This window comes from Prosopis cineraria, unplaced genomic scaffold (genome assembly GCF_029017545.1).
Source record: "Prosopis cineraria cultivar Desert tree isolate PC_DT_omini unplaced genomic scaffold, ASM2901754v1 PC10, whole genome shotgun sequence".
NCBI lineage: Eukaryota > Viridiplantae > Streptophyta > Magnoliopsida > Fabales > Fabaceae > Prosopis > Prosopis cineraria.
This window is the reverse complement of record NW_026555341.1, coordinates 14,319,115-14,335,063: the sequence shown is the minus strand read 5'-3', so window position 1 is coordinate 14,335,063 and position 15,949 is coordinate 14,319,115. Positions and strand designations below refer to the sequence as shown.

The window sequence follows — 15,949 nt, the reverse complement described above, 5'->3', positions numbered from 1 at the left end:
AATTTTAATTGATATTATTAAACCCTTTTATTATTAAGGTAAGTTTAGGAACTTAATAACTCATAATTACCTTTGTATGGTGTGGTAATTATTTGGTAATATCAAGGCAGGCATTATATGTCGAGTCTCAAAAATGGGCGGATTAAACCATAGATACCTGCCACCTATTAAGTTCAAGTGGGGAATATACTAAAATAAACATCTATTTTTTTTTCAAAATAGACGGAATGTGCTAGATGCACTAATTTCATTAGTTCTTGAATTAATTTGCACCATCTTATAGTATAACATCCTTAGTAACTCCTCAAAAAATAGTTGAAGGGAAAAAATGGTTCTCGACTCTTATATTTTTCCCTCCATTGTTCTAAATAATGGGTTGTTTTCTTTGAATTTGTTCTCTAAAATTGATGTTGTGACATTACTCTATATTTATTTTGAAAATATAGGTCAGTAGGCTTGGGAAAACTTTATATTTATGTCATTATGTTGTCAATTTTTTTTTTAAATTATTGTTTTGCCTTTATAAAGAGAGGGCACAGGGCCTAAGATATGATAATTTTAAGTTGTCATGCTGCAAAATTTTTTCAAGTGAAATGAGACATGGTAAACATTATGTTTAATATGCTAATTTGATCCTAGAATTAGAGAGGGATACATGTGACTTTCAATAAATTATTTAAACTTTTCTACAATAATAATTATTTATGTTATTTCAATATTTTTTTTGGGCTTAAACTCACGGTTTGAAAAAGTAGGTGTTACCACCACCGTAAATCGATGATGAAAATGGAGGTATGAAGGATGCCAAGGAGCACATGAAGGGTTGCGAATAAGGGATTGAAAGTATGCCTTTTGGCTTTTTAAAAGACTATCTGCATTGCCAATAAACCAAATAATCAACATAGATAATGTTTTCTACGTCAGTTATTTGTTCTTTTATTGCACACATGTCTTTTTATTGCCATCAATCATGTTAGAAATATAGTCAGGCACTGAGTTTGAGTATTTCTCTCAATATGGATTTGAATATTAATTTATCATATTATGAGGGACTAATCATTTCTATTAGATCTAATTTTTATTCTTTGACTTAGTTATTTGTTAACTGGCATAGATACTCTTCTTAGAAATACAAATTTATTACCATTATGTCACTGCATTTTTTTTTTTTATATTGGGTTTGTGTTAACCAATATAGATATACACTGTGATTTAGGTCTTTGGCACTAAGATACACAAAATGATCAAGACCGAGGGAAGTTTAAAAAGTCCACTTTTTTAAGGGAAAATTTTATATATGGACCCTTGTATGTAGCTATTTTTCAGTTAGACCTTATAAACTATAAAATGCACTCACTACTATATATATATATATATATATATAAGCCTATTGGACCCATATCAAAGTGTTTATAAAAAAAGCTTTGAAAAAATGAGACGGACACATATCGAAGTGCATGTAAAAAAAGTGCTTCGAAATGTTAGATCTTCCGGAGAGCTTTCCTTAAAAGCATTTTAAAATACTTAAAATAAATATTTTCAAATATTGTAAAAACTTTTAGAGTGCTTCTTTTCAAATATTGAATAAGCTTCCAGAGCACTTCTACTGAAAGCGCTCCAAAAGAGTAATATGTTATGATACTTTTTAAATAATTTGATTTATTAGTCATTCAACTATTAATTAAGTTATTATTTATTAATGTTTATATTATTACCTTAAGTATTATAATTAATTTATATATTAATAAACATACTTTATGAAATATTATATTATAATTTTATTTATTATTGTACTTTTTTAGCCAATTAATTAATATTAATTTTGTAAATTTATTATAAATTTAATATTTAATTTAATTATTATTTAAAATACTATTTTAATTATTATTTAATTATTTGAACGTATTTTTATCATTAATATATTAATTATTTAATAAAAGTAATTTTACAATATTGAATGTTAATAATTTATTTTTAAAAAATTATACCCAATTGAAGGCAAGGCCTTTTGGAGCACTCCACATGGAGTGCTTTTGAAGGTGCCCGTTTTTAGAGCGCTTCCACCTGGATGCGCTCTGTAACCACCAAAAAGAAATTAAAACAGATATGAAAGATTAGACCTGTTTGGGCTCCCCTAACCCCCACCTTCACGACCTCTCTTCCTCTCTATTCCTCCCACCTCCAGCCAGTCCCTAACCCCACGAACCCATCTCCTCCAGCATTGCAGACCAGAAACCATCGTCGAGAGCCACCGTATTGAACCCGCAGCTGTTTCGTCATTGATCTTGGCCATTGTAGCTCGAACATGAAGCGCCATTCTAGATCTGTAAAACTAGATCTGGGTACTGTTGAGCACGAAGCACAGTTCACCAAGTAGGAGTCATCGTCCAATAGAAGCTGAGTCGCCGTTGATCTCTTGTGCTGCTATTGACCGTTCTCCTTATACCCTTATGTGTACTCTTGCGGTTGCATATGTTATTTACAAGCTGGTGACGGTTTCAATGATGGGCTCACAATCGAAGCAGTTTTTATTCATTGACATCTTCATCCAAAGATTTATGGAATTTTAGGTTAGTTTTGTTTAATTTGATATTTTCTTGTTCCAGTATGGAGTGGAGTTTGTTGCAGAGCTTGTTCTTCTATGAATTATGTCCCTCCTGACAAATCAACAACTGAATGTTTAGTAGTTTGCCAAATATGTATGCTCTTTGTCAAGGAAATGCTCCCTTAGTTAGTCCCACTTTATAGATTCATCTCTTTGACTGCTAGGCCATTTTATTTTGCTATTCCCTTAAACCTGGCTAGAAGGATAAGTTTTTGCGGGAGTTAAAATTAGGACACAGTTATTTTTTAAAAGTTTTTGGGAGTTATCCCACGCCTCAATTCTACTGCCCATATTTATAAAGATCTTTAACTAATTACAACTTGATTCCAACTTTTTGATTAATTAATGCTAACAACAGTATTAAAGTATAAGTATTTTCATACCCGTGAACAAAGACTGTATAGCCAAATAATGAATGTCAATCTCCCTTATTATTATTTTTTATAATATTTGTTTTCAAGGTGATGGACGTGTGTCTATCTAATTGTGAAATTATGCATTGAGAAGGTAATTGCTTTCTAACTATTTTTCTATTTTATTTTTATTGTAAAGTTTTGTCAAATATTATCATGAAGGATGTTTGTAGATTACTTGTTCGGAGTGATTTTTTTGTGAATTTAATAAACATTTCATTTGCTAATTTATATCAAATATGAACATGAGAAATCATCATTCAGTGTCTTATTTTTTTTCTGTTGTATCTTGCCTTTGTGAACTTATCACTCATTGCCCTATTTTTTTTTTTTCCTGTTGTGTCTTGCTTTTGTGAACTTATCTTAGTTTTGGTTTCACAAAGGAACAAAATGCTATTGAAGGAGTATGAGTAGATAGGGAAGTCATCTGTGTTTATGGTACCATACTAGCTTGAGGGATGTAATCTATTATGCTTAGGAAATTTTTAAAATTTTACATTGTATCATTCCAAGTGGTGATTGAATTTTGACTAGTTTGTAATTATTTATAATTTTAAAATGTTTAATAAATTTATCATTTTTAGTGTTTAAATTGTGTTGTTATTATTTTGAACAATGGTTTATGATAAAATTTATTAAAATTTATATACAAATGAGTTTGATTAAGGGGGATTTTTTTTTTAAAAAATTGAACTGCATATGAGAGTGCTTCTTGAAAAAGTACTAGTGCAAAGCCGCATGCGGCAGCACTTTTGGAAGAAGTACTATGGTAATCCTCCCTTAAATTCAATATGTGTTCTTTGTTAGGATGCTCAAGAGAGTGCTTTTTTCTAGATGTGCTTTCATAAACCACATCTACAAGAGCGCTTAGAAAGCACTTTCGTACATATAAGAGTACTGGCTACAGAAACACTACTAAAGCGCTTGCAAAGATAAAAAATAAGCACTCCAAAAAGCTTTTTTTTATAGTAGTGACTGCAGGATATTAACACCTAATTGAAATTATCTTTCTTTATGAAATGACCAAAAAGCCCATGTGTTTAAATAAATAGAAAAAAAAAAAAGCTCTCAATAATAACATGCAAGCGAAGCCATTTTTGTGAGAAGTTTTCCCACGACCCGATGAAGGCATCTTCATAGGCTTCTTGTCAAGTTATTATATTAATCTGTAAATTACATTACTTGTAAAACAAATAACATTACTTGATAAATGTTTAACATTACTTCTCAAAGATGTTATTTTTGAAACAAAAGGAGTCATGGCAGAGTTATGCAAGACACATTAGCCCTTGCCCTTGCATGGTCGACGTACAGAGGAAAAGAATAAACTGCCACCAGATTGGCAGATTCAAAGAGATGAACCCTGTTCACTTCAATTACTTTATTAGCATTGGACCAAGTTACAAATTCACGACTAACAATTATTACCATATTCACAATATAACATTAATCATTTTACAACACAACATACAATTATTCTGGACATCACAACTTAATATCATAAATTATTTCTAGAAGAACATTCACCCACCCATCTATTTTGCAATTTTAACATCAAACATTATAGAAAATTTACTTTAAAAAAACATTCCATAGATACCCATGCCCCACAGTACGATGACTTGATTCAGAAGAAAACGATCCCACAACAGCAGCATACAGTCACATAGCAGGATAGGACGAAGATGAGAATCGTATCCCATTGTAGTGGTCGAGGAAGAAATGTTTCCTATGATTCTGGTCCAGTCGAGCATTGCATCCTTCCAGAGCATTCTCAATCACCTCTCCCTTTGGTTGCCGAAGAAGAATTACAACAGCCAATGGCGGAGTCAGGATCTAGGTAGGGTGAGGGGTGTGAAATAATTTAATAAAAAATTAATATTTTTTTAAAAATAATAATTATACTAGGACAAAGTTTATAATAACATAAATAATTTTATTATTATTTTTTATTTTAAAAAATTATATTGAACAAATTGATATGGTTATTCATTGTAAATATACACTTTATGTTTTATATAAATAATTAAAATATTATATATTTAATAAGTTTTTGAGTCTAAATATTTTTTATTTAATTGAGAGAGTGCAAAATATTAAAAATAAGGGGTGTAAAGTTGTAAATTTTTTACATCTTATTTATAATTTTTTTTAAAGTGAAAATGCACCCACTTAAGCATATGTGGCTCTGCCACTGACAGCAACTCGAAGTAGCCTCTGATGATGTCTTCGTGCAAGTCATGAGAAAACTTGTCTCAAAAACGGCTTCTCTTGTATGTTATCAGAAAATTCTTTCTCTGAACATTATTTGGACTTCAATTTCGGTCATTTTGCAAAGAAAGATAATTTCAGTTAGGTCCTTATACTATACTGTGTAGTGTATTTTCAGAGTTTATTGAATCTGATTGGACAATAATTACCTACAGTATCGTTAATTAAATGAAATCCCCCCGCCCCCCCCCCAAAAAAAAAAGGGCCAAGTTTTTTATTATATTTGCCAATCGCCAATAATGTCTGAATACAGATCCTCGCTTCACCTTTTTTTTCCTTAAATTCCTCGCGTTTGTCATGGATGAAATCATCATCATCGTTAAAAAATAACTCATAATTAATTTTAAAATATCAATGCCGTACCGTTTTGACAGTGTCTTAACTCTTAACTACTACACATAATAATATATACATCTGACAAAATAAAAATCAATTATATAATTGATCTTTTTTGGTTAAAGTCAACTTCTTGAATAAAATAAATAGAATAAAAACAACGACAGTATTAGTAGGTGGGGTTTCCAACTTTCCATGCTCATCCTGAGCACCATGCCCTCATTTTTAAAATGAGATTTGAACCTTATTTAATAAAATATTATTATATATTATATTTATTAAAAAAATTATAAAAATTAGAAAATAATTTTATTAAATTTTTTATTTTAAATATGATTTAGATTTAATTTAAAAGATTCAATGTAATATTAAAATTTTTATATTTGATGTATATTAATTATTCAAATGTATTCTATACAATCCTGAACCGTGCAGAATATATCTAGATAATCAATATATATTAATTATAAAAATTTTAATATTAAATTGGATGCTCTAAATTAAATCTAAACTAAATTAAAAATAAATTCATTAAAATTATTTTATAATTTTTTATAAATATTTATTTAAATAAATATAATATATAATAATATTTTAAATTTGAAAATCTGAATGGTCATCCTTAGAATGACTAGGGAAACTAATTCCCTAGTGGGTGCATGTGCCTTGAACACTTGCCTTCGAAAATGCATGTGCCTTTCTTACACAGCCTTGCTTCTCTCTCTACTCCCTCTCTCTCACACATATGTTATTTTTATTATTATCATCATCATTAACCTTCGGCTTGAAGAGTCAAATCTCGATCATTGAAACATTGAAGGACCTGAAATTGCAGAGAAGATCAGCAGAAGAAAGTTTTCTGATGAAAGATGACGAAGTTGTACTGCAAGAAATACAATGAGTACATGCAAAGCCAGCAGGAGAAGAAGCTTCCTGAAGTTGATATCAATAAGCTCAAGACTATCTTGAAAACATGTCGCAGAGATTGTCCTTGCCGGAAAGGCATCACCGGAGGAGGAGAAGAAGAAGAAGAAGCCCTTGCAGTTCCAAAGTGCACCGATCGTTGCCCAGGCAATACCTCTACCTAACACACAAACACACATTTATCTAATGATTTCTTTCTGCTGCCTTCATCTTTAATTTCCTATATCTCGCTTTAGTATTTGCAGTGAATCTGTTATAGTGATTTGGCCCATGTTCTTACAATATACGAATATCGTTGGTCTTCTATTGAAATTTCAGAATCGTTGGTTTTTAGTTGAAATCAAATTCATATTTTGGTCTCGAAACTGTCATTCTCCCTTGTATTAATTTTTCACACGCAAGACTAGGGATCTCCTATTTCCTTCCCTCATTTTTTCATAGCATAGGAATCTCGTTTTAATTAATTTCGAGTGCTTCATTGAAAGGAATTCGTTGTTGGTTTAAGACAAGCATATATCTCTATCTAGTTCAATAACCCAGGAGACAAAAAGGTTCATCGTTACTATATATACAAATTAAAAGAGACTCATAGGAATGTCCATATTATTGGATCTGAACAAGTGGGAGAGTTTTTCAATGTGTTCTGATTTTTGCTCAAGATTCTTTCTTTTTCTTCAAGTTTTCTTCATCTTCTGCGTTGATTTACTCCATGTTCTCAATCCATTATTTTTTAATTCCTTGTGCTGTAATTATATTTTGATGTTGATTCTGATTTTAATAGTTTTGGTTTTGTTCTTATTGATATGGTGTATGATCTTTTGATTTTGATTTGGTTTTTATTCTGATTGTTTGCCTTTTTTTCTTGTTCTGGATTGATTTAATTTCTATCATGGTTATTAAAATCTAGCTTACTTCTGGTTTTAGAAATGCATTTTAGTATTGTACCCTTTAATTTATAATGAAATATCTGATGATCCAATTTAAGGGAAAAAAAGGCTTATGTTTCATATATGCATGATTAATTTGACAATAAAGCTAATTGATTATTGAGTATCTTATATATATATGTGCAGTGTGTGATGGAAGCTCCTTCTTTCCTTCTCTTCTCAATGGGATGAGTGAAGTAGTGGCTTACTTTAACGATCGAGCCCGGAAATTGATTGAGCTTCATCGTGCTTCTAGCTTCAAGAAGTACTTTCTATCCTTCAAAACCAAATTACGTGGACAACAACATATTGACCACATTCAAGAAGGCAAAGATCTTGTTACTTACGCTCTAATCACTTCCACTGTAATTCACAAGATACTCGAAAAATACGATAAGGTACACAAATCCTACTTTTCATTAGGCTACACTTTTCAAAAATATGATAAGCTACATGCATTATGTGTGGTGTTATTGTACTCCATTAACAATTAATCCTTCATATTTATATATATATATATATATATAGTGCTCATTAAGATATCATGTTTTAATACTCTCCTTCGCGTCCTTATTTAATAGGGACTGTTTCATAACTTCACATAGATTAAGTCATTAAGGAACTTAATTGAAATTATTTAATTTATTTAAAATTTTAAAAAGTAGATATCATAAATTCCACTGATTAGGAAATTGTTGTTTAGTTAAATTATAAAGAAATTGTTTAGTTAGGCCTTAGGCCTAAATAGATCTAAAATTCTAAACAAGCCTTAGGCCTAACTAGGTCAGACTCTAGGCTGCTTGATAAGGGTCTGATGACCTATTTCCATCCCTATTAATTAGCAAAGAAACACCAAAGCACAAGACATTTAATAAGGACAAAGTAATTGTTTTGAGTCTTTTTTTACATATCTATGTACAATAATAACTTGATAACTTTGATTGATGCTCTTCATAAACATACTAATTTTGTTGTATTTATGAGGCATTTTACAAAAACAAAAAGTCATCCTAATTATAAGGTGTCTAATAAAAAGATAAAATAGTTTTCAAGTCTTACCCTTTAAGTTGAGACAGCATTTGCACAAATAATAAAATGGTGCATTGTCTTCCTTTAATCAATAAGTGTATAATTAGAGTGTTGAGATATATTTTTAACAAATAAAGTAAATATAATATAATAACTTTTCTATCAACAAATGTTAGTTTAGTTGGTTAGGATTTAACTCATATTTAGTCATAAGGCCATGCATTCAAATCCTCTTCCTAATGAAAAAACTTTATTGATGGATAACTATCATAAAAATAGGCTTATTTGACCCTTATTTCAGACTTTATTTGAAGGTTAATGTTTGAATAAAGATATGTAAGTATATTTACAAATATTCTTTAAGTTTGGAGATATATGTATTGGCTCTAGTGAGGTTTTAATACCCAACTCATAATCTAAAATTTTGTTAATAATATATATATAAATATATATGTATGTATGTATATAAATCTTTCTTAAAAGCGCGTGGAAAATGTCTCAAGCATCTTGTAAATAGAATCATATTCACTAGCGCGCGCGCGCACTCATATGTTGACTGTGAGTGCAGATTCATTATTCGAAGCAAGGGCAATTATTCAAGTCAAGAGCCCAGAGTATGCACGTGGAAATTCTTCGGAGTCCCTGGCTTTTAGAACTCATGGCCTTCCACATCAATTTAAGGGAAGCCAAGAGCGAATCAATGAACAAGGAATCTCATAATTCCTTTGATGGATACTACCTCACATTTAGGGATAATAAACCATCGCTTACTTTTGAGCACTTTGATTCCACCAAACTTGATATTGAATTGACTTGTTCTATATGCTTGGTAAGTTGCTTTGGGATTTCCCATTCATTACTGCTCTTTTTTCTTTTTCTTTTTTTTATGTGAATATCACGTGCTTGTTGTAAGTTGTAATATCACACACTCCGAGGTTACACCTGTTTAATATGATCATGTCATAGAACCAAAAATTTATTTACTCATTATCTTCCCCCATGACCTTGTTACAATTAGGAAACATTACATTCAAGCTTCACAGGAGAAACTTTATTACTGAAAGGTTTTATAAATTTAATAAAATATTCTTAGATCTCAAATCCTGCATATTGACAATTTGACTAAGAGTATTTGACAATTGGACGGCGATCATTTACAACTTGTTAATCGCCATTTTTTTGTACAAGTTATAAATGGCCGGTGTTCAATTATCAATGACCTTAGTCAAGTTATCAATACATAGGATTTGAAAGTATTTTATAAAATTTATGAGACCTCTGAGTAATAAATTTTATTTTGTCAGACCTAAATGTAATTTTCTCTTACAATTATTCAAGATGTGTTTTAATATGTATATATTTCCTTACTATGGTTTCCAATTTTTTTTATTAAAAGTTTAACTGTTTAATATTTTTTTGATCGATATAATTTTCCTGCTCTCTAACAAGAGGCCATGTTTTTTTCATTTTAAATTTCATCTTTCACTGATAATATTAATCTGGCTTGGGAGTGACGCAGGACACTGTTTTTGATCCGGTTTGTCTAACTTGTGGCCATATCTTCTGCTACACGTGCGCTTGTTCATCTGCATCAGTAGCTATTGTTGATGGGCTCAAGGCATCCAACTCTGCAGCAAAGTGTCCCCTATGCCGGGTGGTGAGTACATATGTCTTTTATTTATATTTATATATATATATATATATAAAACCCGGCCCATGCTTTTTTGGCCCGAAAAATGCTATTTATTTATTAAATTAGAAAGGGAAGGCATAAATTTAAGTCTTTATATTTTGCTCGGGTTTTATTATAAATCTATAAACTTTTTTCAGCATTCTAATTTCTTATAATATCCCTCATGAAGGGACCTAAATCATCAAAAAAACAAAAGTGTGGAGAGTTAGAATACAAAAAAAAAAACTACAAAAACTTATAACAAAACTTAAATAAAGTGTAGGGATTTAAAATTATATTTTTTCAGTTAAAAACTTCACACATATATTACATGCTCATACCAAGAAAAACAATGTAGAACACAATTTAGACATAACAAGAAGTAAATCCAAAAGTAGCATCCCAAATACTTTGTGATCTTGATTCAGGAAAGGAACTTGAGCGGATACTCACGAAATCATTACTCTCTCTTTAAAGGTTAACCCATTACACCCACTTATATAGTTAGAATTTTTCTCAAATTCTTCCAATGCAGGACATAACAGGATGGAGACTTGGAAATCTAATTTTAAGAGCGCATCTCTGTAACCATAACTCAAACAATACAAGTTGTAGCCTGGGAAAACCTTCTTGGGACCTACTCAAAAGATAAAATCCACAATGGTTGAGCAGTGGCAACAAAGCTCCACCAAGAGCCACATGTTATTTTCACTTAAAAAAATGACATGTAAAGGAGTATTGGTTTTCATATTTTATAGTTTACACCTTTTTCTTTTTATATTTTACAATCCTTTATTTTAATATTTAAACTTTAAATCCATTTTAATCTTACTTTTTATCATAAATTCAAGATTCAACATTTTAACCCCTGTTGAATATTAGCCAATTATTTCACCATACTTAAATACCAATATTATTTATCAATTCTTTTAAAAATATAGGAAAAAAATTAATTTAATTGAACTAGACCTACATTGTCCTTGTTCCAAATACTAGTAAGAACAAGAGTAATGAAGAATGAAAATTCAAGACTCAAAAGTAAGCTTGTTGAATGCCTCTCACAAGCTCGTTGCACTTGTAAGTCTACAATTAAAAGTTGAATTAAGAAATAATAACAGAAAGAAAGAAGGAAAGAGAAATAGTATATTTAGAAGAGAAAAATGTTATTTAATGGCTTTGATAATGTGTTGATTGTTCAAAGATCTCAAAATATAAAACCACATGGAGAAAATGTATAAGATATGCAATTTTTAATAATTTTTATTTATTATTTTTTCAATTATTAACATTTAAATGAACCGCTGGATATAAGATCACGGCTGTGCCACTACTTAACATTTAACAACTTCAACCAAAGGAAATGATTCAGGCATCATCAAAATGATTACCGCATTAGACCTTTGCTTATTAATAGAAGCCCATGAAACCTAGATTTCACCATAGCTATTGAGAAATTTTAAGCAAGCACCTGGTAGAACCCATCCCTTATCCTCAACAATCATTTAGACAATCCTCCTATTGATCATGGAGAGGCAACCAATTCAAGCAAATTTCCAAATTAAAAAAAAAAATGGCAAACAGAATCAGATCCCTAACAAGAAGTAATAGTTACCTAGTTCACCTCTATTTGCACCAGCCCAAATTCAAAGTCAAGGGATGAAACCAACCAACAAACATCAAAATATACCAAGAGATTATACCAAAGCAGGGCATTCAGTTACTCAAAACGAGATTGTGAATAGATATAGAAGGATGATACTAATTTCAGAAGTGAAGATCTTGTAAAAGATGATTCAATTCTAGCCATTTCCAACCCTTCACCATCCTTACCGCACGTCTTGAATTTCTCAAATCTGCCTTTATTTCAAAATTTCTATCATGGCCTCTACTAAGATTTTTGGAAAGCCTGAACATGCCAAGCACATAGACTTGGCTCCAAGCCTCGCCTACCTGAACAATTCGCTCATCAATGTCACAGAGCCAGGAGCTAACCATCGCAAATCAACCACCCCTCTGATGCAGTCAAAATCAGAAATCCAAAAGTGATTTACCTTTTTCAAATACTCAGATCTTTTTTTTTTTCCTGAGTGAAAATTGAAATGCATTAATAATCAGACAAGAAAGGATCTAACAACGGATAACAAAAAGAGAGCCAAGAAAATCATTCATTGTCGACCCCTTTCAGCTAACCAAGGTAGTGGATGATCAATGATATAAAAGGAGCCCTTAGTAAAATGAGCTTTTCTAGCTAGTCCATGAGCAATGCTAACAACATTCCTATAAACAAAATTAATGGTAGCAAACCAGTTCCTGTTTAAAATGCTAACAGCATGAGAAATGATGTCTTGGATCTTGAGCTGCTTAAATGAGTGAAGAGAACCTCTGCCCTTCATACTTACTAGGTGTAAACCCAAACCATTGCAAAAGTCCTGTAAAAGAGAGTCCAAGCTAACCAACCATAAGATCAATTCTTGCTAATTCGTCAATTACCCATTAAAAACACGCCAACTTAAAACATGACCCAAAAAAAAAAAAAATCAACCCATGCAGTCCAAAAGATAATTATTTCCTAATGCTAATTAAGTTTAGGAAAACTTAATTCTTTGTCCCTATACTTTTTTTGACTTTGACTTATTTATAACTTAATTCTTGAATTTTAATTAGTTATAACTTAATCCTTAAAGTTTGATTCAGTTATAATTCATATCCTAAACTTCAACCTAGTACAACTTAGTCATTCTAATTTTAATCATTTAAAGTATTAGTCTCTAAACTTTAATAATAACTTTATTCCTTATAATGTTATTTTATAAATTGTAAGAACCAACATTTTAAATAAATAAAACTATAAGGATTGGGTTGCAAAAGTCAAAGTTTAAATATTAAGTTTTAACCGAATCAAAAATATAAAGACTGGGTTGCACCGAATCTAAGTTCATGAATTGAGCTTTAACTAAATGAAAACTACAAAGGCCAAATATATAACATGAGTATTTAATTTGGTATCTTTTTGAAGGTTGGGCTTAACATAGTTCATAATTTATAGTTCACAATTTAGTAGATTAAACTGCCTCTTCCAAATTATCACATAATTTAATAGTATTAAGTAATTATCATCAAAATAAAAATCACTCAGGCCTGCTCATTATCCTCATAGATATTTTTCAAATTAGAAGAATAACATTGCAAATGAATCAAATATATGGGATGAGGAAAAACGAAATCAACTATACAAGGACTGAAACAAAATACAATAATGTTATGTTTGGATGAGTGAATTTGGGTTGAAAATTTGAATTTGAAATTTCATATTTCAAACCTCACATTTAAAATTTACAAATGTTAGGTTCTTTATTTGGATGATATAAAAAATTTTAAATTATAATATTAAAATTCTTTGATTAGATTTCAAGTAAAATTAGAAATTTTAAATTCTATTTTTAAATTTAAAAACAACTTGGACAACGTTGGCAATCCGGTCCTAATTAAAGTCGATAATCTGGACAACTTACTTCCACTAAGATCGGACCGCTGACACCTATTGGGATCAAATGGCAGACTTCCACCAGGATTGTACCGTCGGTGACAACTAGGACTAGAAGGCCAACTTCCACCAAGACTGGATCATCAGTACCGATCGAGTCTTGATTACTAACATTAATGAGGAGAGGACTGCCGGCATTGATTGAGACCAGAGTAAAGGATAAGACAGGGATCAAACAGCCAGCTTCCATCGAAACCTAACTACCGATACTTATAGGGGAAGGATTGTTGGTGTTGACTAGGACAAAACTGTTGCACTGACTGGGATTCGACAACCACTTGTGACAAAGATCAAATGGATGGATCATGTTGTGACCTGATTTGACATTGGGACTAAACCACTGGCACCAACTAGTACCAAACCGTCAGCAATCAATTCTTAGTTGAGGTTGTCGATTTGGTCTTGGTCATGGTGGGAGCTGACCATCAAATCCTGGTCAATATCGGTAGTCCTATCTTGGTTGGCGCCAGCAGTCTTGTTCATGTTAGTGTAGGTGGTTTGGTCTTAGTGGAAGTTGGTAGTTCGATCCTTATTGTCGCCTATACTTTGGTCTTAATTATTGCCTACACTCCTGTCTCGATCACTATTGGTGATATGATCTCAATGGAAGTTAGCCATTCGGTCCTATTCTTCTCCTGTACTCCAATCTTGGTTGGCACCAATAGTTTAGTCCTAGTCGAGGTCGCTAGTCCGGTCTCAATTGAAGTTATTAATCTCAGTCACAGTGGGATCCAGTCATCTAATATCAATTGTAAGAGGCTATTTAGTCTTGGTCGGTACTGGCAGTCCTGTCCTGGTTGGTGCTAATAGTCTTGCCCCAGTCAATACCAGCAGTCCAATTCCTATAAAAGTCGGCTATTCGATCTTGGTAATCACTTGCACTCCGGTCTTGGTGAAAGTCTATCATCCTGTCCTAGTCATTTCCTGCACTTCAGTCTCGGTCATTATCGATGATTTGGTCTTGGTGAAAATTGGCCATCTATTCTTGATTGGTACTAATTGTCTGGTCCTTGTCGGCAGCAGAGGTCTAGTCCAAGTTGTCGCCAATAATTTGGTTCTATTTAGCGTTGCCAACAAACTAGTCAAATTGCAAATAGATTATGATATGATTTGAAATAATATAGGTTTAGAAAGGATTTCAAATTATAAAGAAGTTAAGGTAAAACTTAAATTTGAATTTAGGTCAAATCCAAATTCATACATTTTTAATTACCCAAATAATGAATTTGGCTCAAATGTAAATTTAAATCCAAATTCCTATATATCCAAACATAACATAAAAGTATAGAGGAATGTAGTGGTATTTTCTCTTTTCTTATTTTTAGAATTTTTTTTTTGTCATTGTTGGATTTAATCTTTAGATTCGACCATAAAATGAACACTAAAGTCATAATTATATTTTTCTTTTCCTATCCTTGAATTGTCATAATTATTATATTGGACTATTGGCAACATTCAAAGTTCTATTTTTTTCTTTTATTGTAGGGAGGAGTTTATCAAGGTGCTGTACGCTTGGAAGAACTGAATATCTTGTTAGGCAGAAGGTATGGTTTCACTTCATTTATAGTCATTCTTTTCCTTGGACAAAATGAGAAAAATAGAGGAGTGGGTCATCAAGAATGTACTTCAAAATTGTAGGATTAGTTAAAATGTAAGGTGGCACAAACAGCAAAGGGCAAGAAAAGAATAAGCTCTTATAAATTGTCTTTGTTAATTTGATTGCAATTATTGCATGGCTTTATTTGTATATTTTAACAGTTGTCAGGAATATTGGGAACAAAGGCTTCAAACAGAGAGGATAGAAAGAGTTAAGCAAATAAAAGAGTACTGGGAATCACAATGCAGAGCATTCATAGGTGTCTAAGTAACTTGCCAATGTCAGACTTCAATGTTAAGTCTATGCTAATGATGGTTTTTCAAGGAGACAAAAAATACAATATAATATGTGTTTTGTACTTGGGCATACACATTCATGAGTCTATGATCACTTTACACTTTCACTTTAAGTTTTGATAGTAAAATAGGACATTTTATTTGGTTTTCAAGGGAAGACAGAAGAAAATCACCATGGATGTTTGTAACAATGTGATATATTTTCATTTTTTTTCAGTCCTCTGATGTTTTGGATTAGGAAGAATGACAAATAAATATATCCAAAATGGAAAAATAATAATTTGATCCCCTAAAATATGATAATGTCTTCTAAGTCCCAAGGGACCTAATTGTCAT

At 31.3% G+C, this 15,949-nt stretch overlaps 1 protein-coding gene across 2 annotated transcripts; it reads left to right on the top strand.

Annotated features, from left to right (window-relative positions):
- The first annotated feature begins 6,331 nt into the window (after window positions 1-6,331).
- On the top strand, window positions 6,332-15,687 carry LOC129284512 (probable E3 ubiquitin-protein ligase BAH1-like 1). Of its 2 annotated transcripts, XM_054920017.1 has the most exons (6): window positions 6,332-6,696; window positions 7,623-7,873; window positions 9,073-9,333; window positions 10,024-10,161; window positions 15,206-15,264; window positions 15,479-15,687. In XM_054920017.1, the coding sequence occupies exons 1-6, from the start codon at window positions 6,495-6,497 to the stop codon at window positions 15,582-15,584; spliced, it is 1,017 nt and encodes a 338-aa protein (XP_054775992.1). In that variant the 5' UTR covers window positions 6,332-6,494; the 3' UTR covers window positions 15,585-15,687. The 2 variants fall into 2 exon arrangements, with proteins under 2 accessions (XP_054775992.1, XP_054775993.1); XM_054920018.1 differs by lacking the exons at window positions 15,206-15,264; window positions 15,479-15,687 and adding an exon at window positions 10,712-10,977 and having other exon boundaries at window positions 6,333-6,696.
- Window positions 15,688-15,949: the final 262 nt, after the last annotated feature.